We start from the raw sequence: 27,898 nt of genomic DNA, 5'->3' as shown, positions 1-27,898 counted from the left end.
ATTAGTGTGTATATGAATCCTCACCCCCAGCTTCTAGGCGATTGCTCCATCGACCAGGTGCTCTGGCGATTTACTGCAGTGGGGTTTGCTTTCTATAAAACACATATTGGCTATGTGAAAAAGGCATATTTATTTGACAAGCATATAGACAGGAGAGGGTCTCTCAGATAGACAGGAGAGTTTTAGAAATTTCTCTCTGCAACCAATTCATTCGTAACTGACGATCGATCTTCAGAGTAGAGGTTTGAGATTGGCACTCCTACAATACCCAGAATGCTGGAATACTGAGTTGAAGTATACCTTCTCCATCTCTCTTGTCTTAGCTGTTGATAAAAGAAATTGACCACTGCTTAGAAGAGCAGTGACACCAATCGTTGCCCACCCCTCCAGACAACCATGCTGCCTCATGCTCAAATCACTCTGTCTTATGAACTTCACCCTTCAGCATCTAAGACCTTACATGCTTTATGAGGAGAATGATGGGCACTTATATCAGGATGTACGTTGCAGATGGTAACTAGAAAAACAAAACCCAGACATGCAAGACCCAGCCAAAGACTTGAGCACCGCCATCACCTTGCGGGCAAGATTGACGGAGGTGAAAACTAACCTGGAAAATCTGCTCCAGCATGTTATCCCAGTTTTCCCTGATGTCTATTGCATTTTTATTCTTGAAACATAGCAGCGTCTCAGTGGCATTGCAAAATATGTTAGTTTTTCTTTTTTCTTAAAAAACAAACAAACAAGCAAACAAAAAAAAAATCACCAACAACAAAACACCATCTCACCACTTTTATTTTATCCTTATCTTTAGAAAGACAGCAAGGAGAGCAGCAACCATATGTGAGAAAGGAGTGGTGAAAAGATCTTCGGTGCATATGTAGCATGCTTAATTTGTCATGGAGGAAAGTATCTTTTCCACTGTCATTGTGAGATTGAGAGTGAGCCATTGTCAACTTGTATACTTTGTACATGCTGTGATTTGTAACTGTTCCCAAACAAAGAGCCTTCTGTCTTGCATGATGATGAACTCTTCATCTCAGTAAAGCCAATAGAAAACAATACACTTCAAGGTTTAGTTATGCCTCAACACTATTTTTTTATTATTTGTATTTATGATTATAATTATTATAGGTAGTCTGGTGTGGTCTGAATGGGTGTCTGTATGGTAAAAAATAAAATAAGGATGAGCAAAAGTCCCTACAAGAGTGCTCTTAAATAATTCTGGCACATGTATAGGTGTCATTTAATGATGGGAACAAAATAAACAGAACAATAGTGCATGATAATCAACATAAAGGGCTAATATAATATGTATTAAAGGTAAGTTTATTGCTAAAATATGGTGGGTTTTTTTTGGGCTTTTTTTTTTTTTTTTTTTTTTTTTTTTTTTTTTTTTTTTTTAAGGACTATTAAGAAATATCATTCTCAAATAAGGACCTAAGCAGATATACATATGGAGCTACATGTAGTTATGGTGAAAATCAGTTCAGCTGGGAAACAAGCTTGTTTACTGATTTGTTTTCATTTACTACCTTATATACAGAAGCCAGAAGATCCACTGAAGCAGAACCCGCCTAAGACAGTACCTCAACTGAAAGAGGAGTTAGAAAATAAGAGACAAAACGTGTATTTTTAAGTTAACATGACTAAAATGATAAATATTTTTTAATTAAAATGTACTTTTTCTTCTGCAAAGTCCTTTCTGTTCCATTTAAGGGAAGGCTATGTAACAATTATTTCCTATAAAACCACTCGATGCACATACGGTGTGTATGCAGACAGCATACAGAGCACCATCTACTGGCATGCAAAGAGTATGAAGCATTCGTCCTTCCTAAAGCATTTTTACTACTCCTGGTAACTGTGATTTTAGTTTTGTTACAGTGCACTGTTTGTCCTTCATTTAGCTTGCTTTCTAACTCCAACTCATGTAGAAGGAGTATAAGGCAAAAGGAAATATGCTGGGAAGTGATCAGGCTGAGGAGTTTCTCATCCTGTATCTCAAACCAGCACATGCTTTGTCCTGAATGTGGTGACTTCTAAGAGTAATTATGTTTATAGTAATAAAAGCCACTATTTTAAAACATATATTTATACATATCTTCTTGCATTGGCAGGGAGTAAAACAGGTATTTGTACAGGCCATTCATCTTCTCTGTCTGCATGCATAACTCACACCAAATCCCTGCCTGGCTAACCAGCTCTTTCAATGACAGCAGCCTTAACTTTGCTTGCTTGTGGGAAGAGCCAGTAGCAGGTATTATATGACAGGGATCATTGTATCTGCCTCTCCTTTTAAGATGAGTTTTAAGGTTTTAGTCTGCCATTTGAGAGCTGTTGATTAAGGACTGCCATCTCTCCTTCTCTCAGTCAGGTGTGAGGAAGGGCTATATACCACAGTTCCCTGTCCTTCCACCAGACAAACTGAATGTGACCTTTCAAGACTGCTCTTGGTGGATTTACTGCTGTCACTCTCCGGATATCCCTGAAGTGGCTCAGATAGCAATAGCTTGCTGATAAGAGACAGTGAGTGGTATATAGCTATATGAGAGTTCTGTAAGCTAAATGTGATCTGATGGAGATTTTTTTTCCCAGTTTATAGAAAGTAAATGCAGTTCCAAAGAATGCAGACATAAATGACAAATAATGCTTCAGAAATAAAAAGTAAGTTGTGTCTTCCCTACTTGTCCATTCCATAGTATATTATTATTATTTTAATAAAATAAAAAGCTAATAAGGGAGCAAGAAATCCAGGTGTTTTCCCCCATCTGTGTAGTTTAGCCACCAGTTAGTTTACCCAGGAATTACAAATGCAAATAGTGAGAGGGAAACGAATATTTGCAGTGTAGCTGGAGGAAGCCATCACACACACTTCAAGTGACTGTCTTGGTATCACCCAAATTACTTCCTCATCTCAGTTACAGACCCCCAGCTCTTTGAGGAGCAACCATGTGGTCAGGAAGAGGGGAACTGATGCTGCACAGACAGGACTTTTTTTCTTTTTTTTTTTTTTAATGTGCTCTCAAACAGTGATCTCCTTGGGGACAAGCTAGGCTTAGGTCATTGCATAACTTTGTTATATTTCCCCAGTAATTTTTGCAAGATCCTTTTCAAAAGCTTGCCCAAACCTCCTTTTCTTAGTTTATAATCTTATCTTTTTGTTTCTGTCTTAATAACTCATCTGAAGGTATGTTATTGGCAAAGTTCTATCATTTAACAAAGGCAGTCTTTGGCAGCATAGCTGATATTTTAAAGGGCTATACTAATGTTAAGAGGACACACAAAAATACTGCCAGATTCTTTCTGCAAGTACTGAAAAGTGTCTGAGTTTCCTGAGTATTCCCTAAAGACATTAAAAAAAAATGTGGATAACCCTTCTGATTTCATCTTACCAAGATTATATTGAGGTCATCTGAAATTTATGCAATGCAGGCATTCGGGGAAAGGGGGAAGGGACTTTTCTTAAAGAGCTGCAAGTGTGCTAATAATTATTGTTATTATACGTTAATAGTAAGGTCAGAAATATATTAGATGCCTTCAAGCTGCATTAGACATGATGTTACCATTGGAACCAGACCCCAAAAAAGGAAACATAAGCAATAAATATGCTGGAAGGTCAGAAAAAGAATTTAGTACTGTCAGAACAGAATGGGTCTAAGCATTTTTCCTGATGGGGAAAAATAGCCATTAGAAAAAATGATTGTTGCTATTTATGAACATCAGGTTGCTAAGTGACATCATGTGATGTTCGCTGCTTCATCGGCCACCCACAGTTCTCAAGGAATAGCAACAGAGGAGGTGAGAGGGGTGAAAGAAAATCAAAAGGCTGAGTTACTATTATAAAAAGTCCTAGAGTTAGGGAAAAAAAAAAAAAAAAAAAAAAAAAAAAGACAAAATAAGCTTTCTAAAAATACCTTATTTCTTTTTCTAGGAGAGTCTATCACAATTAGGTTAAGAATTTTAAACAAAACCAATACATAGGTGAATCATCTGAAAGAGAAAGAACAAGAACCAAACCTACTCCCAACCTCAAACATATGTCAGCCACTTGCTAACCTGTGTGTGTGAATTAATTTCCATATACCACAAGGAAGAATGTATGCAGTTATGGCCACACAGTTTTGAGCTGCTTCTAATGTTGTCAGACTTCAATCATTTGGGCTCAAATGCTTCATGCTCTTTAAATGTATGCATTATTAGTACTTCACCAATGTCAGCTCAGCTGCTTCATGTAGGTTAGATTGTTTAAGCAGCCATGCCACTGAACCTTCAGCACTTCTCAGGCTTTGTAGTATTCTTTTGAGATTTGTCAGAGGAAGTGGGACAAGGACAAGATTGAAGAGGAGAGGAGAAAAAGTCTGGATCAAACACCCGAGGAAAACATGTCTAAGGAACTGATATGCTTGGATGAAGAAACAGAAGATGGAGAAGAGACAAGAGATTGAATAATTCCATTATGTTGTTGTTGTTGTTATTATTTCTTAAGAAAACATACCATGGGTCCAAGGACAGAAAGCAAAACCTCACCTCTTCCCAATTTGGATATTCCTCACACTGGGCCACAAGCATTTGTCTTAACTTTCTTGATGCTTTGCTTTCAATATTAATATATAAAATGATCAATATATGTGCATGCCATAAATGTCCTTCCTCCCACCCTCTAGGAACCTTGTGGTACCTCTCTCTTTTTCAGATACTTTCAGTTACATTATTCACACACAGAAAAAAAATAAATGAATAGGTGTTTCTCGAAGATTCTGATTGTTTTCATTTTCAATGAACATGTTATTAATTTGACACAGGTTATTAATTTAATGTCTGCTGTCCAGAGAAAACCACTTAGGATAATGAATTAATTTTCTCTAATCACACATACAGCGAGTGGAAAGGAAAGGCAATTCAGCAGCTGTGAGTGCTAGGATAAACATGTTAGCCAGATACGTTTGTTTTTTGCCTCTTGACATGATTATCAATAAGTACCCATTATCAGTACATCATTGCTAACTTTCAGAGTTAGTATGCACAGAAGTACATAAACTGTTTACTGTTTCAGAACTACAAGATTATGCTGATTTACATTCAGGTCACACTTTGATTCGGAGCATAATTCCCTCCCAAGAAGGGAATTTCTGTTAGAAAATGAAAAATGTAGCCTTCTAATCTTGCTTGGTTAAGCCTTTCCATTACCAGACTCCCTGAAAACTATTTCTGTAGCACCACTGAAGCCTTTAAATTAGAAATGTGTCTGCTTTTAGAGGGGAAAAAGCAAAAATTTCATTTCATGCACACTTCTTTTGTTTACATTTTCATTTGTGCTGTTTAAAAAAAAAAAAAAAAAAAGACAAACATGCCCTCAGTTCATTTTCCCATGCTAACAGAGTAGCTTTTTTTCTGTGGCAAACACACCTTCCAGACAGGGAGTTGCTTTCGGACTTTAGTGGTTCACTCCCTTCCTGTTTGAGACCAATTACGTCTCATTTGCAATACCATTAGTCAAGGAAGTGGCTATTCTGAGGTCACGTCTTAGCCCACCCTTCCTAAATGGCACTGGTAGGCCTTTCTTCCAAGCCACTGGCCATGAGGTTGGGTCCTCTTTGTGGTTCAGTCTCTTCTAAATGTACAAGCAATGTAAATCTTTCAGGACTGGCCACAGCTGGTGCATGCTGAAATTCTCCAAAATAATTTGAAAGCTGTGGTTGCAGGCTATTTATTAAAACAGCAAGCATGATCAGACCAAGCCAACTTGCTGGTTTAACAGATGGAAGCTTGTTAAAAATCTTTATTCCAATACGTTAAGAATCCAGTTTTGCTACAAATTGTGAAGTATGACTTGTGAGTCAAGCCCCAGTGGAAAGGATGTCTCATACTTTGAAACTCTCAGCTTTACATTCAAGACCTAACATTTGCCACTTTATAATGCTTTGATTTGTTTGTTGTTGTTGTTTTCCTGTGATTCCTTTCTTTTTTTTTTTTTCCTTTTTTTTTTTTGGAGAGGATCAACTATTCCCATCATTTAATAGCTACCTCACATTTCCTGTTTTTCCTTTCAACTAGGACAGATACTCTGATACTTTGCATTTTGTGAGTTGAGGAGAGTATGATGGTTACTATTATTTCTTAAATTCTTTAAGCTCTGGTCTACCATTTCTACCATGCAGATAACACTGTTTTTTACACATGAAGCACAGAGACTTCAAAGTGTTTTCTCAGGGTCACACTGTGTGTGACTAGGAGAGAAATCATTTTGTCTTACAATTTGAAAAAGACCTGCCTTTCTCTCATTTTTGTTCCCCTCACTAGAAAGAAGCAAATTGGAAAAAGAGAAAGAAAAAGAAAAAGAAAAAGAAAAAGAAAAGAAAAAAAATCATTTAGCTGTGGAAAATCCATGGAATAAAGAAATCAGTAGTGAGAAAAAAAATCAGTAGTGAGCTGAGAGAGATCTTTTGCAATTCTAGATGTTTGGTTTCTCTATGGAGGCAGCCTGAAGTGTGCCCTACCACACATGCGTTCCTGGAAAACTTCAGGCTCCTAGTGCTTCTGACACAGGCTGTGGGAATTCAGCAGCAGCTTTCTGACCTCAGAGAATCCCCTGCAGGTAGCTCACACACTTAGCCACATACCTCATTCACCCACTCAAATATTCATCATATTTTAATTCAATTGATGCTTGCATAATACTTTTCTCTGTTGTTATCATGAGACTTTTTCTCTTTCTTATAAGGAGGATGGCGTAAGTATTAAGCAGGCACCTCTGAATACATCATATATGAGTAAAAAATCTTAAAATAAGTTTGTGTGCATTCATGAAGAGATTAATTTTCAATCAGAAAACCTAAAAGTAGGAACTCTGTATGATTGTTTTTTCACACCTGCAACTCCAAGCTGAGTAAAATTACCTTTCAGTGAAGCAAGTGAAACAACAGAGAAAGACTGCAATACACAGAGCTCCTCACAGTGAGGCCCTACCACTTAACTTCTAAGAAATAATGTCGATGTAAATCATGATGTGATGAATGCTTCACTGAAATGATTCATGCCATATGGTCTGAAGAGCAAAATGGGCACAGTTTATTTTTAAAAGAATGAGAAATATGAACTTGGAATATTCATTGCTTTGTCCTGCCAGGCTGAACATTTGCTGCAGCAGGGGCCAGACCTACTGCAGGTCTGTCTTTTTTTGCTCACTTAATAGCATATGTTGCAGTAGTTTGAGGCTTTAGTCTCATTCATAGTGGAATAATGTCTAAAAAACTATGACCAGTACTCAGAAGAAATCTTCTGTAAACAGATGTTCACTGTGCACCCAGAGATTAAATTGTCTTCTCGCTATCTCTTACAAAAATCTATGAGAACTTCACAAGCAAACAGTCCTCACAGGGTAATGACTATCTTGGTAGTGAGAAGCTAATTAAATTCAGTCCCCTGACAGAGGCAAAAGGTGCTGGTGGTTCCACAAGTCACTCATCTTTCCCTTTTGTGAGGCTACTGATGATCAACAATTTTCTTGATATTCTGTCATATATCAGTATATTCAACGTGAGATTCCATTTAAGCAAAACAAAATTATCAATAAAAATTAGGTTCTTTCAATAGTCATAACTCTTCTCTTGCAATACACCAATGGGAAAGAAAATAAATAAATAAATAAATAAATAAAAGAAGCGAAAAAATGTGTACGCTGGGGCTGCAAAGAATTGTTTTTATGTTAAGAGTGGTACCAAAATGTACAAGCACATCTCACTGAAATACTTTAGGCTGCACACCTACTCCTTGTAAAGTAAATGACAAAAATCTCAGTAACTTCAGCTATGTGCTTTTAAGTCTATAACATCACAGAGCTAGACTGTGCATTATTGATTTTATTCCAAGTTGTAGATAGTGAAGAACCACTGCCTCCTTAGACAGGCACTGGTAAAAGAGGAATGGTCAATATGTTGCAGTCAGTCTGCAAAGTCTGTTGATGACTACGCGCTCCTGACTTCTCCCCTACCAACTGTGCAGAGATGTGTGCCCCAGGAAAGTACTTTGAGAGCAGTCCACTTTCAAGAAATTGACATTTTCATTAGAATTCACAGAATGGTTTGGGTTGGAAGGGATGTTAAGGATCATCTAATTCCAACCTCCAGGGACACCTCACACTAGATCATCACGTATATAATTTCTAGCAGAAATTCATTTGGGATTGAGAACTTCATTACTTTGGGTGGCTTGATTTGGTGTAGAATATGTTAGAAGCGTGATCTCTAAATCAAATGTTTATAATGTCAGGTCGGCTTCAACTTAATTATACAAGAATCCTGCCTCTTAAACCAACAGGTAGGATTCTTGTATAAATCCTTTCAGGTTCAGTGGAGTCAGTAGACCTATCATTCACATCTACTTTATTTGCAAGACTGATTTAATTTATAAATAGACAGATTTTACCTTGCAATCTGGTTCCACAATGTTCTAATGAAGTTGGTAATGCCTGGGGTGAGTGCTCCCAAATCATCCTTAAAGATAGCAAAGAGTTTATTGAAGGATTAAGAGCAATTCTAAAGAATGGTACCTATTTTTTTCAATAGCCTAGTGCGTTTCAACACATGCAAGTTGAACAAATTCAACCTGTATCAATTTAAACTGATGGAAAAAAAAAAGAAAAAGTAAAAAAGTTATTTCACTTTAACAATTAAAACTGCTATTGATCTGTTTTAAACTCAATTGACATAAACTTTTTATATTGTCTTAAGTATGCATAATATGGTGTTGTTTTTTTTTTTTCAATCATTTTTAAACTGTGAACACACAGTAAAATATTGCATACAGGTAAGTTTATGTTAGGGGAAAACATTTATTATGTGGTATATCCAATTCCTTCTCTATGCCTGTGATCCCCTCTGGTGGTCAATAATTGCTAAATATTTCTTAGTACTACAAGTTACTTGTATCTCTTCTGTATTAAAATAGAGACCGTCTCCTTCTCATTTGAATTCAAGAAATCTGTTTTTTAATCCTGTGCCGCATTTTAGAAGGACAGAGCAACTGAATCTTTCCAAACATACAGCTGGCATATCTGTGAACAGTTTCACTCTCTTTACTAGAAAGAGAAAGAGATATGTTGTGCATATAATGCACAAGCAAGAATGTTTTCTCACATCACAAGCCAGGAGGTGACTGTCCTGCTGCAGCAGGAAGCAGAGCCCTTTCTCCCCACCCTGCCCATTGGGCTGTATGAGAATGCCTGGTGCCCATTTGTGAGTCTGGAAGTAGGAGTACTCCTCAAGCAATTTTGAATAGTGTAACAACAGTTTGTCATAGTCATACAAGTAATTTAATAAGTAGTTGAGATTTACCTTAGATTAACTTCAGTAGAAAATAATAATAATAATAATAATAATAATAATAATAATAATAATAATAATAATAATAATAATTATTATTATTATTATTATTATTATTATTATTATTATTATTATTATTATTATTATTATTATTATTATTATTAAGATTACAGACACCTTGTAATTGTAGAGATTTAATATGAATTGGCAGAAGACCTAGCCCCAGATTCTTGTCTTCACCTTGCTTTCAACTCCAGGTACTTTCCAGTATATTTAAGAGAGGTGTAGACAGCTGCAGCTGCACACTCCATTAAGATGCCATTTCATATCAGTTTACAGGGATTCAAGTCAGTGCTGATCAGTCCTGACTACATTTCCTAACCCAGTCTGTGCATTTCTGCAACGTCCTCATGCTAGCACTAAGGCATACCTGACTGCCAGGTGAGATTCCTAACTGCTAGACTAATAAAAAATAAATCCTGACAAAAAACTAGTTCCGGTTTCAAATATTTAGGTCTCTTGACGAAAGAGCTGACAGCAGGGAAGCCACATATACCTTTCACGTGAAGGTAAGTAAGAGCTGTATGCTGGGGCCTCCACCCTTGTTGTTTGTGTTTTACATGGTGCATAATATAAAGGCAAAATCAATTCTCTTGAGAATAAGCGGCTACAAAATATTATTTAGCCAGCTTTATCATGATTTCTTTTTTTTTTCACTCACCAGGGACAGGAGACAGAGGAATGGACATGGAGAAAGGTGTGGACTGTATGAATGGCAAAGTTGTAAGAAGGTGTTGGGCAACATTATACGTGCAATATATGTACGTTGTAGGTGAATGACAGTAGGAGAAATTTTGAGTATCTTATGTTATTTATATTATTATATATTAATTACATTATATTAATATAATTATATTATATTATATTATTATGTTATGTTTATTTTATTTTATTTTATTTTATTTTATTTTATGTATTAGGAGAAGTTTTATGTATTGTTCGGTAACATAGGAAACCACACTTATGACGTGACAAAACATACAGAGAAACCCAGGGAATAATGCTGCCACCTACTTGTATCATGCAGTACTTCTTACATTACCAGATTACTTTCTAGTTTTGATATCGTTATTTGATAGTTTCACTTTCAGTTTTTCCCAGTCCTTTTTCTTAGCGTGAACTGCTGGGTGATACAAAAATATCAGGAAAGAATGAGAAAGAAGACTTTTTCTGCATATTTTGCTTTCTCACTCTGTTAACTAGGCATTCATTTAAATCCAAAATAGGGGTAGAATTCTGCTACAGTGGCAAAAGCCTGGTGTTTCAGGACCTCAAAATGCACAGACAAGAAAACTTGATTGAAATGTTATTTTTCAGCAGACTGGAGAAGACATTATTGTAGGCCTACAAGACTTCAGCAAAAAAAGTTTTCTGACTAAAACAGAGCTTTCAATGGGGAACACTGGTATACTAATTACACCACCCTTGAATAAAATGCACAGTATTTTCCCATTCAAGTTGCTGCAGGAATATCCTGGTTCTATTTCAAACAGCAAGCACAAATGGAAGAAATAAAGATTAAAATCCTTTTGGGGTTAGATCCATTTCTCAAGTGGGAGAAAAAAAGGATAAGGAAACTCCCTGTGACCCTTTCTTCTTGTAAAGTAGGCAATGCTCAAACTTCCATCTTATTTCATATTGTCCATGGCTTTCATCATTCTCCTTAAAGCTATCCTGAAATCTTATCTATTCCATTAATACTAACACTACTCAGTACAAGCTTCTCATTGCCAGATGATGCAGGAACGTTTGAGTCTACCAAAATGTGGTCCTAACTAATGTTGTTTTAGCAGGAGTAAGAGATCTTATTTTCAGATTCTCCACTCTCAGAGACATGCTCTTGGGTTAGGATAAACCCTGCTGAAACAAAACTGCTCTTAAAGCTCTATTGTTGGAGAGAGAGGCAGATGAGAGCTGTGAAAGAGGCTGCAGAGCAACTGGCACTGATGTACATCATATGGTTGACATAAGCCTGCCTGACTTTAGCATGCTCTTTTCCACTGACTGCCATAAACATTTTATTTTTTTTTACTTTCTAGATTTCTGTCCATATGTGTGGGAGGGTCTCATGGCTGTTCAAAATAGTTGCTTCCAAAATTACGGCAATTTCACTCATTGGGAATGAGAGAACACCTTTATAGGCCTTCAGCACAGGGTTAGCTGTTTCTGAAGGTACATGTAAAACATTAAAAAGAAAAGAAAAGAAAAGAAAGGAAAAGAAAAGAAAAGAAAAGAAAAGAAAAGAAAAGAAAAGAAAAGAAAAGAAAAGAAAAGAAAAGAAAAGAAAAGAAAAGAAAAGAAAAGAAAAGAAAAGAAAAGAAAAGAAAAAAAAAAAAAAAGAAAAAGGCAGATTTTTCCTTCACCTAATAGAAAAGATAGGAGTGCATGGCTGAGGTGGGGGTGGATGAAATTAGTATCTTTGGACGGCTGATGTGGCAGTAGCGTTTTAGAGGGAATGCAGTGATGCTTCAGCAGAAGTGGCTGAGCGAGCCTATGGAATAGCTTGCAGCCAAGCAGAAAAAGAGAGAGAAAAAAAATGTTTTTTGGTTTATTTCTCTCTCTCAACACCGCTGAAAAGGGATCTCAGGAGACCCGAGTCAGGACAACGCGACCCGCAGGCAGCGGAGGCCCGGCGTGCCCACGGGCCGGGCCAGGCCGAGGGGGGCCGGGGCAGCCCGACCAGCCGGCCGGGCCCCGCCGCGGGGCTGACAGCGGCCGGGGGCAGCCGGGGGCCCCCTGCTGGGCCCGGTGCCCGCGGCCGGCGGAACGCAGCGGCGGGTGCAGGTTGCGGCGGGCCGCTTTGAGGCGGGCACAGCGCGGCGCGGCGCGGCGGGCCGCCGGGGCGGCATGAGGGAGCTGGCGGCCGGCCTGAAGATGGAGGGCGACATCTTGGACGCGTTGGAGGCTCTGGGGTGAGCGGGGGGTGGCCGGGCCTCGGCGGGCGAGGGGAGGATCCTGGCGGCCGCGCGGCCCGGGCCGGCCCTGCTCGGGCGGGGAGCGGCTGGGGACGGAGCGGGGGCTGGGGCCGGCCCCGGGGCCGGCCCGGGGTCTTGTCGCCCGCGCTGGGGCTGCCGTGGCCGTGCTGCCGGGGGCTGCCCCGAGGGGGGATCTGGTCGCTGCCTGGGGCTGGGAGGTGCCCCGGCTCGCAGGGGTGGTGGGTGGCTTTCCGTTTCGTACGGATAAAACGTGTTTTCTTTGTTCGGGGTGGAGAATAACGGGTGCTGCAAGTAAAAATAGTGTAACATGCAGTTCAGTTATCAGTTACCTCTTAGTATTGAGGGTCTCGGGCAGCGAGTTAAAGGCGTTGGAAGGAGAATTGCTTGACTCAGCACTTGAATTAATGCTGCATTTAGTGTGTTTAGCATGTATTGAAACATGGGACTCTGTTCTCACATACCTGTCATGCGTGAAGATGCCTCTCACATTTTCTGACAAACCGTTTTGTTTATAAATTACCTCTCTTTTGTTGGCATGTTTAAAAAAGTCTGAATTATTCATTCACAAAAGTAATTCACAAGTATTCATCTCAGTGTAGTTCCTAACCAGCTTATGTTAAAATTATTTAGAAGTATGCACATTTTATGTTAAACCCATTTCTTATTGCAAATGTTTATCTCTCTGCACAGGTACACAGGTCCCCTTTTGGAGGAGGAAGCCCTGAAAAAAGCAGTCGAAAAAGGATTGTCTTCACCAGAGTTTTTTGACCTCTGTGTTTGGTTAGGTTCCCAAATAAAGCCACTTTGTAACATGGAAGAAAGTATCACGCCAACAGATGGTAAATGGATGTTAATTTGTTGAAGCTACTTAGTATTTAGTGGATTCAGTATATTTAGACTTGTATTTTTAGCTAGTAGTAAAATCAGTGTTGAAATTGAACGGATAACCAAAAGGTAGCCAAAGAGGTGCTGATGTTTGTGTGTATGTAGCTGTTAGATTAAGGTCCTACCTTGTGAAGATTCTTTACAAAACAAAAGAAAAAAGAAAAAAAGAAAAATAAAATGGGCTCATACATGTGGTTTGGTTAATTTGATTCCTGTACCTTGTTCATCAGAAAGTTAATTACGTTGATCCACTGTTTTGTGACATAAGCTGTTCACATGATAGAAGGAATAAGCACTGTCTGTTCCTCTGCTTGGTGTAAATTAAATGCTGGTTCATTCCAAATACTTGCATTCATGTTTTCAAGCTGTTGTAGCATCAACTTTTGTTTAAAGCATGAATACAACACTGTTTTAACTATTATAAAGGAGTGTCTGCTTGTATGTGGGACTTCTTTAAGAAGAAAGAAAATATTATGAGTGGTAGGTGGTAAATATTTGTCTGGGGTCTTGAAACCCACAATCTAAATGTGTAAATTAAAAAAAAAATTATAGTTTGATGTTTCTGTAAAAACAACATAAAAGGGCCATTAACTTTTAATTTATTTCTTTATAACTTTATAGGTGATAAAGATATAGAGAGCTTCCAGCTTGAGATTAGTGGCTTTCTGAGAGAAATGGCTTGTCCATATTCATCGCTTATATCTGGAGACATAAAAGACAGATTAAAAGAGAAAGAAGATTGTCTTAAACTCCTCTGTAAGTTAAGACCATTTTTGCCACTTAGTATACTACTATTTTACATGCGTCTTTTATCATTATTCTACAATTTACATTAAATAGTTCTTTGTGTGTATTTTAGCTTATCTCTACAATCACTACAGCCTACCCAAGCATGCTCACTTGTGGAGGGTTGGAAATGGTAGAACTAATATTTCTCTGTGATGTACAGTTCAACCTACTGATTCCTCCTGACAATTTCTTGATCCAATTCCAGCTCAGCTGAAACAGATTTTCCTTCTCTTGTTTCTGAGAGGTTTTGGGGCAGCTTGTAAGAACATGTGACATGCTTTGAAGGTGCTGAAAGCAGGATCAAGAGGAGTGAACTTGGACAAAGGAGGACCAGCTGAGACTAAGTGTGGAAAGAGATTACATTGAGAAATTGGTGGTGGCAAACGCTTGGAATTTTCCAGGAAAAGAATGGAATAACATCAGGGATCAGTGTGACAACATGAAACTAGTCAAGGAACTAGGGGTCTGGGGAAGGAGGTATGGTAAGCAGTTAAGTATGGTGTACAGACAGGAAATTAGATGGAAGTCAGTTTAGGTAATGAATGGGAAACTGATACTGGTCTGTCTAGAAGAGGATTGAGAGTCTGTTTTATTGTTGTCTTCTTATCTGTATTATGAGAATGTGGGCGCAAAAAATTTTGAGTCCCTAAATACGCCATTATCTGCCATTTTTCTTTCTAGTATTTCTAAGTACAGAACTCCAAGCTTTGAAGATATTGCACAGCAAGAAAAGTAAAGGCTCTCATTTGGAAAAGCACAATGAAATTTATCAGGAAGTACAAACTATTTGTGATGCACTGGGCCTGCCAAACTCATCACCTGATATTCCTCCCTTGTTAACCAATGTGGAACAAAAGGTATGGGTTTTATGTTTTCTCTCTTGTTAACTCTTACTTCTGTAAGCGTTCATCTTAGTTGAGGGCCTAACAATATGATTCATGAAGGCCCTATCCAACAAGTGCAAAGGGATTTTTATTCTGGAAACCAGTGTAGTGTACAAGTTAAACTGTCTTAGCTGTGAGGTGAAATATTTGAGTGGTTCCCTCAGGATGAGATGTACCTGATGCACCTTGCCACGCAACCTTAGGGTATGAGTTGTAGGAACGCTTTCCTCCTACCTATTCAAATATATCAATCACAAAACTTTGGGTAATAACTGATTGCATGTTTACATACCTGTCGTTGTCAATTCTGAGATGTTTTCAAATTTAATGTGTAAAACTAAACTTCTTGCTCTTTGGTTTATGAATACCTTAATTGCAAGTATTGATTTGTTGGTGCCATTTCCTTAGTTTTAATTCAGGCATTTTTCAACCTACTAAGTTAGGTAGTCAATATGCAGCCTCATACCTTATCCAACCTTATAGTTCTTTCAATTGTATCCCACCAGATTCTAACTCATTTCACTGATGTGATGTTTAATTTGGATTCCTCACTGCAGATTATAAGTGCCACCCACCATCTTCTCTGTTAAAAGTTTGGCTCTTCATTTCTCCCTAGTATTTGGGAAGAGAATTGGTCCCCTCTTGAGTTATGAGAGATGCGTGAAGTGAATTTCCCTCTGCTGCTCTCTGAATCTTTGAATTTACTAATTTTTGCGTGATGATCGTTTTTTGTTTTTTTTCTCCCTCCTCATCGCTCAATGGGAAGTTGAACATTCAGAGGTTTTGGGGAGGGGGCCTGTTTTTTCCCAGATTTTCTTACAGATGTAGATCTTTATTGTGGCAAGACAGAACCTTTAATAGATTCATATATAAAAAGCAATATCCAGGTGGCAGTGAAATTGTCTGCATTCCCAAAGTGTCCCTGTACTTGATCTGTTTAGTTCATATGAAATCTTTAAATCTATTCTTTCCATTAAATATCTTTGAGGGGATGGAGAAACAATTCCATCACTGTTTTCTGAGGGTTAAAATGTCAGAGTTCCAGCTAGTAACTAGTTGATTAAAGCTGCCTAGTACTGTTGATCTTCCCCTGTGGGTGTTTACATCCAAGGGGCTTGTAGTCTCCAACAGGAACAACAAGGAAGACAGTGGCCTTCCTTGCACACTTCTTGGCTTCACTTCTTGGATACAGGCTTAGTTTCATGCCATATTAAAAGAATAACACTCTAATGCTGCAATAGCAGACATGGTGGGCCAGCTTTTCACACAAACACCTAGCAAGTTGTCTTTGCATTACAAGGTTTTGCAAAGTCCAAGACTTCTTTCAGATAGGGTCACATGCTTGCACTGATGTGTAGTGTGTTACTGTTAAACTGTTTACATAAACTGTTAACAGTTTCATAAGTCCTGAAGCAGAAAAATCTTCTAAGCATGTTCTCTCACTCTCCCTCCTTCCCCCTCTCTCCCCTCTCTCTCATATCACAAACTGCCTTGAGCTGTTTTTCAGTGTTTTCCAGGTCTGTCAATTTCACAGTGGTTATACAACTTATACGCACTTCAGAGTGTAGAAAGGTGGCAAAACTAGTTCATTCATCTTCTCTGACTTCAGATTAATAGTGTAATTTGTGCTCTGAAATGTTCTGGCCCCTTACAACTGAAGAACTTTTATTTTTCCTGCTTCTCAGGAGATTTTGTACAATTTCTGCTGTATGTTTCATTGTCCTTCATCCCCTACTTTCATGTGGGACAAGTTCCGAGTTTATTTTGATACAGTGCATAGAGAATTAGATGCCTAAGTTTGTTGATGTAGCTGCATTAGCGTGGTGATGCCCCTGATTGAAATTCTTTGGCTTCGTAAACATCTTTTTCAGTCCCATTTATAACTTTTTTAGATTCTCACAAAATTTCACTTGCAATGATCAATTTATTTTTCCAAATATTATGTTGCTCCTGATTTAATTAGGCTGTGTAAAATTGCACTGCTAACATGTAGTGTTATACTATATGATTTGTAACAGAAACTTATATACTAATCTAGCATTTTTATTGAATTTGAAAATGTATCTGCAGCATTTCAACATGTCTACTCTTTGTCTCTGTCTAGCATCTTCAGCATTGTCAGTAGCTGTGGGAATAGTTCTGAGAATAGTTTGGCTGTGCAGCAGCAATCTACCAAAGGGACAGATCACACATTGTGTTTTGGTATGACACGTTAGAATATTGATTGTTTTTAATAATTTGTCAGATTATTTAAAAGACTAGTATAAAATCAAGATCACCTTCTTCATTCAAACTATGAGTTTTGTTGTACATCAAACCGAATATGCAATCATTGGAAGTACCTTTTAAATTTGCATCTCCTGTAATGAACTACGGCAGTGGTTACGCATATAAGAAAAATTGAGGGAAGAGTTGGTAGCGTTACAGCTTCCTACCGCTTAATGTAATGTATTATATTCTATAGCATAGAAAAACTGATGTTCTTTTTTTTTGAGATTCCCTTGTGAAGTTTCCTTATAAAGTATATTTATAAAACTTACCTCTGGGAGGTGTTCTGAAATTTGCTACTAGAAAGCCCATAACTTGTAAATGAACCTTGATCAAAGATTCAGAAAAGTTTCTGCCAGCATTATGCTACATGCTTATATCTAGCTTTTTCCATTCAAAATGGTGTGAATTTTACACCTAGTTACAAAGAAACTTTCTAATACTGTTTATTCCAAAAACCTTTTTACAACAAAAATATTCAATTTTTTTTTTTTTTTTTTTTTTACCATGTATTGCTTTGCATCATTTTTTCTTAGTTTTCTAATGTAAAAAAAGGTAATCTCCTAACAGTCTACTGCAATAAAAGGAAACTGTAAAGGGTTACCTAAGAAATTAAATGGAAAGCAAGCTAAAATAGGCTTTAACTGAAATGTGAGGAGGCTATCTTTAAAAAAAATATTTGGGAATATTTTCGATAATTTATTCATATTTAAGTTAGTGTTAGTGTTTAGTAATTGTACAGCCATAATGGTGCCTGTGCATTAAATGTCAATATAGCTTCAGGGAACAAGACAGAAGAGTTGTCTGGTTCGAAGTCTTTGTGCCTAAACTTGTAGGCATTCACCAGACACAAAGCTCAGGCAAAAATGTCTTTAAAATTAGATAAGTATTGAAAATAAAATGACATGTAAGTAAATGGAAGACGGGCATTGTTTGGATTAACATGTTCTGTGCTCAAGAATTTAGGTGATCTTTCTGCAAATTAAGAAAATGTTCCTTCCTGTGTAGTGACAGCGTTTTAACATAAATTCCTTTAATGACACCTCTTTACAGGTTATTTTTTAAAATATGAGAAACCCTGAAGTTGTGTGCATATATTGTTTCTCTTTGCAAATAGTGTTAAACATAAAAAGTATAGGTTTATTTTGACTGAGGGTAAAGATATTTATTAAATATGTGGAACATTGAACCTGTATTGTGAGCTAATGTTTTGTTTTTTTAAAGGAGCATAGACTTATAAAACAAATGAGAAATGTTCGATACATAAAGGTGCGCTTTATTTGGTAAAAAATAGAATAACTATGTTTTTATACAACAGAGTTTGGAGTCAAATCCCAATACTTTTGTCTCAAACATCATATTTTTTTGAGTATATGAACTTCTAAATCAATCTTGTAAATATTTAATGTTATCAAGGAGTTTGATTACAATATATATTGAATAGTCAAATATATGCATCTCCCTTTAGCTTTTAATTAATTGGTTTGCTTCTCATAACTAAGTGTGGGAGAGTTTTAGGATGATTTGGCTGGCACAATTTGTTTTACATTTCTGTGAATATTTTCACTGCCCTTTTATCTGGACACTGCTTTTTGTATTGTTCCCACTTACAAATGCAGAATTTATATTTTTTATTTTTCTCCCCCAGAACTTCTGTTTATTCTCCTTAATGCAAGGCAACTATCATGTCTAGGAATGAGTTACAGCATAGATTCTTGTATTGGTTGTGCTTTTGTCCTCTGGTAGACAGGATATGTGCCAGAGACCTTATGCTCATAGCCCTGTTGGTCAAGGTTGGACAACATATTCTGGAACTATAAGGCAGCAAAGCATATTTCACTCTTGTAGTTGTAGGACATGCACTCAGAGTACTGCTAAGTGAGGGAGTAAAGTATTAATGGAGATTCAGAAATCTGGATATGACTTTTCATTGTCTGTAAAACTCTGCAAGTAGATAAAGTTATCTGTGGAACAAGTTTCTCCTTAACTTGATTCATTTTATCCAGTGACAATTATACTATCAATGTATTTTTTTTTAACTCGGGGGGAGGGGGGGCGAGAAAAAGGTTGCAGAATTTTGCAGTTTCCTAGCCAGTAAAGGCTAGTTTCACTTAGCTGCTCCTACTGCTTCTGATTGTGAGTTTCACTGATTTTCTTCTTTTATTGTTCCTCTGAACTTCCTTTCATATTTCAACTTACAGAAATCAGGGGTAGATGGTGCTGAGTTAGGTCTTTCAATTGTGATTCACTTGTCATGGCAGAATTTATTATTTTTTGTGTGTGGAGCCCAGTGTTGTATTTACTTCTTAGCTGCACTGGCAGCTGCAAGCTTGTAATAATTCTAATCTCCAGAGCATCTTCATCATCTGTGCTTTCCAGGTTTTATTTCAATCTATAGCTACAGGTTATTGAGGTGTTATGTTGTGTTTTTTGGCTTGTGGCTTTTGTCTTCTCCCAGAAGTCAGGCTCATTTTGTTAGATTCTTATCCTTTCAACTCATTAGGACCTTTGAGGATAATATATTTCTGACCTTAATGGCTACAAACGTCTTCACTAATAGAGCTTTTAATTCATGTGTTGTTTATTAGTATAGAAGTTCTGTAGTAATTGCTGGTTTCTACATCTTTTTCTGTCATGCTGATCTTATGTTGATGATTATTACATTTCTTCTTGGCTCTTCATGTATTTATTTAAATTAAAGCATAGTTTGTGCTAAAGTACATTTGAATTTTGAAGCAGATTGAGAGGCATCATGTACATGCTTCATTAGAATCAAAACAGGTTGGCTAGATTTACAGGATAGACAAGTCAGTCAGCCCTGGAGGGCTTTTTGTAAATAAAGGTTGCAAAGGTACAAGAATTTAAGAGAAAGAAGAATGTGGGGGCAATACGGTACATGAAACAGAACTTCAACCCTTATCATAATCACTTCTTTTATATGGATGGAATCTAATAGCACAGGTGGTACTTTTAATTCATCACTTCATGCCATTTGTTCCTTCTTCTATATTAATTGATGATTTCTTCATCTCTTGCTGTCATGCTGATCTTATATTGATTATTGTTCATTGACTACCACAATGCTAGGTGAGCACTTCTCAGTGCCCACTATGATAACTTAGTTAACTAGGTGCTCTAGAATTTGAGCAAGTTGACTTGTCTCCTGCAGTTACTGCACAGTGCTCACTGCAGATGATATTTCTGTAATGTGTAGAACTCAAAACTCTGACAAAATGAGAAGGTAATACTAGAGAAGTTAGCACTGGACCTTACCTCTATTATAAATATTAATGTAAATGGCTGTATGCCTACGCGAAGTCTTATAATCCTAGCAAATGTATCTAATGTCTCTCTTCAGCTATAGGTTTTATTGTAGGTCATGGACTGCCTTAGTCCTTCCTCGTGAAATGTTTAAAAAAGAAAAAAAAAGATATAGTTTTAGTCTTGTTTGACTTGATTCCACATGAAAGCAAGTGAAGATGTAGTTCTTCCAATCAGACCGTGTCCAGGAACAGTAATATGCTGTTCTCTAGTAATCTACTACTGCTTAAAAATCAGTTGGCCTGAAAGTTATGTAGGAGTGTTGTGACCATTTGTGGTAAGGTTTGTAGAAGAGTGTGTGGAAAAGAAAGTGTATGCTGAAAGAAGTTCCTTGGTAGAAGCTTTTTGTAAGGAGAGAGGGGGATGCAGTGGAGTTTGGAAGTCAGAAAGAGAGGGCACACTTCGTTCCCAAATACCGAAGGCAAAGCTAATGAAGAAGTATAAGGCAAGCTGGTTTGGAGTGAGTGCAAAAGTCTTAAACAATGTTAATTGGAACCAATAACAGGATTAGAAGGAAAGAAGTGGGAGAGCGACCTCATACCTATCATATCTCCTGCCTTCCTTACTGACACCCATTGTCAGCTTTCTGTAGCCAGGTCTACTATTTGTCAGTGAACTCCCAGCTTTCAATTGTTAATTTCCTTAGATGTAATTACGATGCTTAATGATGAGTAAACCCAGTAAATTTAATTAGTTGTATTGCCTGTGTGCACTTCATAAATTTGACATATAGATATTTTTCAATTATAATTGGGAGGAGAAATGCTATGCCGTATAGTCTTTTTATATAGAGGTTGATCATGTAGTGGAAGTATTCAGGAACTCGTCTTTTTGTAATGGATGATAATAAGGCAGAAGACATCTGTTTTTATGAGTCTGCTAAAACAAACGTGCTATAGTTGATCTTAGAATTGTAGCATATTTTTGCTGAAATAAATGTAAATATAATTTGTGTTCTGAAAAGAAGTATGTGTTTTGTTACAGATAAAGGACGTTCTCTCAAAAGTTCAAAAAAACCATGTGGGGAAGTCACTGCTAACAAAACCTCTGAATTCTGATAAATTGGTAAAAAAAAAAAAAAAAAAAAAAAAAAAAGTCCCTTATTTTGTTTTCTGTGTTTTGTGGGGTGGTCAAAATTAATGCTTATGGTTTTGTCTGTCTATTTTACAGTCACTCTTCTACTACTTAATATTCAATTACTAAATATTAATAATGCTAATCAGATACTTCCAGAATTAATGTTTTTAACAGACATTGTCTTGATATATGTACATACTAACTTTTAAAATATTTCGTAAATACATGTTACTGCAGCACTACATATCTGCACCCCTAATTTTATGTTTGTAGTGATCACCAGAGAATAGTCATCTTATTTGCTGAGTGGGGTTAACTTTCAATTGATTTGTATATCTTTATTGAATTAATATTTGGACTTTTTATTGTAACACTGCAGGAAAGATTGGAAAAAATCAATGATGCTCTTCGCAGTGAGTATGAATGTCGCCGACGTATGTTAATGAAGAGGCTAGATGTGACAGTGCAGTCTTTTGGCTGGTCTGATAGAGCAAAGGTAAGGTTGCTGTATTTTTTGCTTCCTGTAGGTGGGAGTCTGCTACAGTTCCATAGATCTTGTTACCAAGTATATGTACTATGTAAATACACTTCCCTTACTGCTGTCTTCTTTCCAAGCAGTTTCTCATCCTGGATTGTAACATCCAAGTTGTAGGTATTGAGAAAACTGAAGGATTTGAGTAGGTGACACGGTCCATGTTTTGTGACTGTCTATAGCTTCATAAATATATATATTCTAGCATCCTTTGTTGGGGGTTTTCACTTTAAGTCCATACCTCCCTTTTTCTTTCCTATATCCGCCCCTCCAATCAAGTAAAGTAGGAGAAAACCTCAGCATTTCTCTGGAGATGCAGGAGGAAGACAAACACTAGGCCTTAACAGAGATTGGGTGCAGAAAGCGTCTTCCCACAAGGTCAGTGAGATTATTACAGTGACTGCTACCTATCTTGGGTGCAAAGCAACCGAATAAACAAACGGTCAACTGAACAGCTGGTGTGAGAAAAGCCTTCAGATGGCTAAAACATCCAAACTATTGGGGATTTTGTCTGCTGGTATTGTTTTAATCACAGTAATTTCATTTGTGATATTTTCTAGCACTCTGTATATTAGAAAATAGACATGACTTAACCAGTCTGATATTTCTGAGCTAGAAATCCATATTGTTTCTATCCAGCAAAGTAAGAAGATACTAAAAGTTTGTAACTTGATTAATATATGTGTGGTAAGCTGAAGGCTTTTTTTTTGCTCATGAACTGCAAGATCAACTTTACTTCTAAGAGAAGGTTTGTGTAGAAATCTTAAGATTGATAAGTCTTAAAACTTCAAAAGCTTTCTGAAAGTGATATTATAGTTTGGCATAGATATGTGCAAACAGAGTCTGCTCACTAAATATCACTGAAAGACATGAGTCTACATTCTGCTTTGCTGCTTCAAAATGGCCCACTTTAATTTCTGCAGGGGTTATGAGTGCTTTTATGGTACAAGAGAGGAAAAGAGGGCATTTACCTCAAAATTATCAGGAGATTTCACTATGTGTAACTCTTATAACTGAACCAATGCAACTATAAATTTTTAAATTTAAGGTGTACTTCAAAGATGTAGTTGATGTTTACTGATAACTCAGACTAAAATCTGATGTTTATTCCAAATGACATTAAAAACAATGAATACTTTTATGATAAATCAAGTTTAATGAGATTTTTAATGATGCCAAAGCAGTAAGATGATTCCTTTTCCTGTCTTAGAAAGGCTGTTGATGCAAAATAGCATGCAGTTAGAAATAACCCCATTACATATTAAATCTGTGATGAAGATTTACACAAATTGACCTTCATTTAAAATTGCATATGATTTTTTTGTACTTTTTCCCCTCATTTTTCATGTAAAATACTTGTTTAGAATGTCTCCAAAAACTTTGGGGGGGGATTCAAAATATTTTGGCATTGAAATAATTTTGATTTTTCTTTTTTTTTTTTTAAGCAATGAAGCAAGTTCTTGTCCTTTTTTAATTCATTAGCTAGGTTGCCTTCCCCTCCCTCTCCATTAAGTAGGTATTTATACCTGTCTCTGCTTTTGATGGTGTGTTTTGTTGTTTGTTTGTTTTTTGGAGGAGTGGTGGCAGTGTAGTTTTATTTTTTTCTGTCCCCCAGGGGGTTAGTTTTGCAGATTGAAATGGATCCATAAATGATGACGTAATTGTCTAGCAAAACAGCAGTGACAAAGAACAGCACCTGTTGTCTGGTCCATCCAAGATCAAATGTTTATTTACTCTGAAGATCGTCCTAGTTGCTCACAGAAAGTGTGTTTATTTTTCATCTTTTGTTAAACAAGTAAACATCAAAGTGAATTTGGAAAAAAATCTATTTTTTTCCCCTTCTCAGTTTCACTTTTTCATGGCTTGCACAAGTGTTCTGCTTCATTGATGCAGATTTTCACAAATTGACCTGCATTTAAAGTCACTCCTTTTTCACATTTTGGAGTGATCTGTTAAATATGGCTATTTAAAGCACTGCTTCAGACAACAGCATGGAGCCTAAAATTTAGTCTTAGATATGTTGCCAGTGGATACAGTTTCTGTTGTAATAAGTTCAGCATCAATTAAACATAATCAACATTTCCTTGCACATCATCAGAGAACAGAACTGGTAGCAACTGGCACCAAATTTTTCATACATCACACCTTGTGCTCAAACTGCAATGTACTGAGACCACTGTGTGGCTTACAGTGTGTGTTTGTATTTGTATGCCTCACAAGTAAGTAATGTCTGATTTTTATTGTTTAGGTAAAGACAGATGACATAGCACGCATCTATCAGCCCAAGCGCTACGCATTATCTCCAAAGTCAACTATAACATTAGCTCACCTTCTTGCTGCTCGAGAGGATTTATCAAAGATCATAAGAACAAGTAGTGGATCAACACGGAAAAATACAGTCTGTGCGATCAACAAGGTAATGTTTCTTCCTGGGATATGATAAAAGGATGTGGGAGTTTACAGACCCATCAAAAGTAATTCTGGAATTACACTCTTTGTTTAACATTTTTGTTCCTTTGTACAAGGTGGTTATAGCTGGTGCTTTTAACAAGAAAAGTTTGCAGCATTCCAATAAACACTGCATTAAGTTCTTTTTTTATCTTACTACACAGTCAGTTTTACAACCAGATTAAATAGTAATCTAGATGAGAAAGAACAGTGGAGGAAGTAGACAGAGTTCAGAAGTTACTTTTCCCTTCCTACTGAGTTGTTCTTTTCAAACAGCAGTCTCAGAAAGCAGGGCTACACTAGCCAGTTCTCAGGAAGAGTCAATGCTTAATCTTTCTGGACAGCTTGGCCTGTCCTGCCTTTTCACAGCAGAATCTGCTGAGTTTTAATCTGCCTTCCAGCAGGGTCAAATGCACCATTCACAAATAAGATAAGAATCATCCATTTGCTTTGGTATCTGTATTTTCATAGGAAAGGGACTCCATTCAGCATAAAATTATAGTAGCGATTGTTTCTTTTTCTTAGTCAACACAGAAACAGGATCACCTGAGAACTGTTAATTTTCCTTAGAGCTACTAAAGAGCAGGTAGAGTATACTTTTTACCAAGTATACTTGGTAAAACAGGGGAAAGGAGGAAGGTTTGCTTCAAGTCGGTTTATACTTCATGTTAGGACTAGGGAGTAAATACAATACTTAACACAGCTGGATTTATTATTGATTGTTTTTTGTTGTTGTTCTTTTTGTTTGTTTCTATATTTGGCTTACAAACTTAGGTCCTTGAGTTCAATGGAACTGTACACCTCAAGTTAAGGATACGTGTTAGTCTTTCTGGTATTGGTGCCTAGGCATTGGTGCCTGGGTATTGTCAAGCACAGTAATGAAAAAGTAAAACACAAGGTTTTTTTAGTTTCCTTTTGTTGTTGTTGTTGTTAATAAGCATCTTTAGTGTATCAGTACATTACAAACCTCAGAAGTTTCTGTGGAAGTGACATTTAATTATTTGGTAAAATTGTTTGGTTTGGCTGTTTGTAATAAATAAACATAGTACTTCCTTCTGGACTATAACAAAAGCTTGCAAATAACTATGTTAGTTCACTATTTCAATAGTGAATAGTTCACTATTTAAATGGTGACTGTTTTCATTAATCCTTTATTTACAGACTTTCTTAAATGCTGTGCCCCATTTTGAAATCCTTTTAATTGTTTTGATCTCAAGAGTTCTGAAGTTTTATTTTACCATACAGGTTCTTATGGGGAGAGTACCTGATCGTGGAGGCAGACCAACAGAGATTGAACCACCACCTCCTGAAATGCCTCCATGGCAGAAAAGACAAGAAGGTGGCGGAAGAGGTGGCTGGGGAGGTGGTGGTGGAAGGGGCGGCTGGGGTGGTGGAGGGGGTCGAGGAGGAGGAGGTTGTGGTGGTGGTTTTGGAGGTGGGGGTTTCAGAGGTGGTGGAAGAGGTGGAGGTGGCTTCCAAGGTGGAGGTGGCAGGGGAGATTATGGTGGCAGGGGAGGTTATGGTGGCAGGGGTGGTTACGGAGATCCATATGGTGGAAGAGGAGGTGGAGGATACCGGCGATACTAAAAAAAAAAAAAAAAAAAAAACAAAAAAAAACTACAACAAAAAAAAAACTGTAAATACTAAGAGTAACTGGCAAAATATAGTGGTGGTGTTTACTGGTAATCAGAAATGTAGCTATGGTACCTTTGGTTTAGGTTAGATTTAAGTATGACCATATGAATCATTGCTTTAGACCAACTGATGTTGTCATTGAATTCTTTTAGTTAACTGAAGAGAAGTTTTATACTAAAATATTATGACTAGAATCCTTGTTTTTCGTACTGGTCATGTTTTTTTTTTTTATTATGTCCTCTTATTTAAAATAAGCCTCAGAAAACTGAATAAAAACCTTTTTAAAGTAAAAATAATTTTTTGATGTTCAGGCCTCTCTAATTATTGCATGTTGCATGTCCATTCCCTTGCTCCTAAAACTGTATAGTACGGAGAGAGAGAAGAGGAGAAAAACAAAACAAAACAAACAAACAAACAAAAAACAAACAAACAAACAAACAAAAAAACAGGCCTGAGAACCAGAGGGAAACACTTTCAGAAGAATGCTGTTTTCAGGCTTTTCTCTTCATCCAGTTTTCTTATCAGACATGTAGAAGAATTTAGATGTCAAAACCCTTAAGGCTTTGGTCAAAATTATTCATTTAGGTTTCTTATTATTCCAAAACTTGTCATAAAAGTAATATTCTGAATTACTTCTTTAGAGAAATTGATAAAATTAGGTAGCTTTGTGTGTTCATAAATATATTAGAGACTAATTGAAAGTCAAAGTTTGTACCATAAAATAAGAATAATGGTGACTTTTTTTAATGTTTATTATCATTTTACCTGTTTTCCGTTTTATTGAGGTTTCATAAAAGTATTTTAAGATCGGATTGTGCTGGAAATGTCTGCAACCATCATGTCCAGTGGGAGTTCATTCCTTTTGCATCAGCCTTTAAAAATAAAGGTTGAGTAAAGCTGAGCTTTCTGAGAAAGAACGTGCCATTTCTTCTTCTTTTCCATTTTTATTTTTTTTTCCCTCCCGCTTGGTAAGGTATCTCATACAAAAGTTGTTCTTCCGCATTGAGTTCTCTGGAAAAAGTGCAATTGTAATTTTCAAAGGCTTTTCTTCTCTTATTCTGCCAACCAAATGGTCTGATAACTTAAAAGAAACTCCATCTTGATATGATGTGGATATCTTCTCCTTCACACACAGTGCTACGCTAGGAGAAGAGCATCTAGGTAAGGAGTTAGATTTTGTATAATTACGGCTGTAAATACATATAGGCAAGTTCACGGCTGTCAGTTAAAGAAGGCAATTTCTGTTGTCCAGCTTCTTGAGATCTCCCTTGTTATGATGCTACCTGAGTAGATGTGGAACAGGGAGACAATGCCCAAGTGTATATTCATGACAGTATTTATCAGGATCACATTACTGCAGAGAGATTCAGGAAGACATATGATAAACCTTGGCATGTGTGTTGATGGCATAGCACAGAAACCTTCCAGCACTTCCACTGAATATATAACTTAGTCTTAACTGCAGGTTGAACTCTTAAGATTTGATTGTAGTTTATGTTCCACAGTTATGAGGTGTGGTTTTCTTGTTTTTTGTTTTTTCACAAATCTACTGTTGGTGTCTGTATTTGGTCTGCTTTCAAGTTGTTACCCTGTCTTCAGGGACACGTGCATCGTGTCCTCAGTTACAGAGGCAGATCTGTGCACGAATGTAAAGCTCTGTTTAAAACTGGGATTATCTATCACATCCTTTAAAAGCCTGTGTAAGATGTTATTAATTAGTTACCACCAACACGTTCAGTT

At 37.0% G+C, this 27,898-nt stretch overlaps 1 protein-coding gene across 1 annotated transcript; it reads left to right on the top strand.

Annotated features, from left to right (window-relative positions):
* The first annotated feature begins 12,211 nt into the window (after positions 1-12,211).
* Positions 12,212-26,119, top strand: FAM98B (family with sequence similarity 98 member B). Its single transcript, XM_032189312.1, has 8 exons — positions 12,212-12,295; positions 13,010-13,158; positions 13,826-13,960; positions 14,675-14,850; positions 21,451-21,531; positions 21,923-22,039; positions 24,324-24,491; positions 25,769-26,119. Exons 1-8 carry the CDS (start codon positions 12,231-12,233, stop codon positions 26,108-26,110), a joined length of 1,233 nt encoding a protein of 410 aa, XP_032045203.1. The 5' UTR covers positions 12,212-12,230; the 3' UTR covers positions 26,111-26,119.
* The last annotated feature ends 1,779 nt before the right edge of the window (positions 26,120-27,898 follow it).

Source organism: Aythya fuligula, chromosome 5 (genome assembly GCF_009819795.1).
Source record: "Aythya fuligula isolate bAytFul2 chromosome 5, bAytFul2.pri, whole genome shotgun sequence".
NCBI lineage: Eukaryota > Metazoa > Chordata > Aves > Anseriformes > Anatidae > Aythya > Aythya fuligula.
Note: the sequence above shows the minus strand (reverse complement) of the source record. Positions and strands in the feature narration are given on the sequence as shown.

Coding starts and splice junctions, on each gene's coding strand:
- FAM98B (XM_032189312.1), top strand. CDS start 12,231: ATGAGGGAGCTGGCGGCCGGCCTGAAGATGGAGGGCGACATCTTGGAC. Junction 14,851..21,450: donor TAACCAATGTGGAACAAAAG/GTATGGGTTTTA, acceptor GTTTTGTTACAG/ATAAAGGACGTTCTCTCAAA. Junction 24,492..25,768: donor CAGTCTGTGCGATCAACAAG/GTAATGTTTCTT, acceptor TTTACCATACAG/GTTCTTATGGGGAGAGTACC.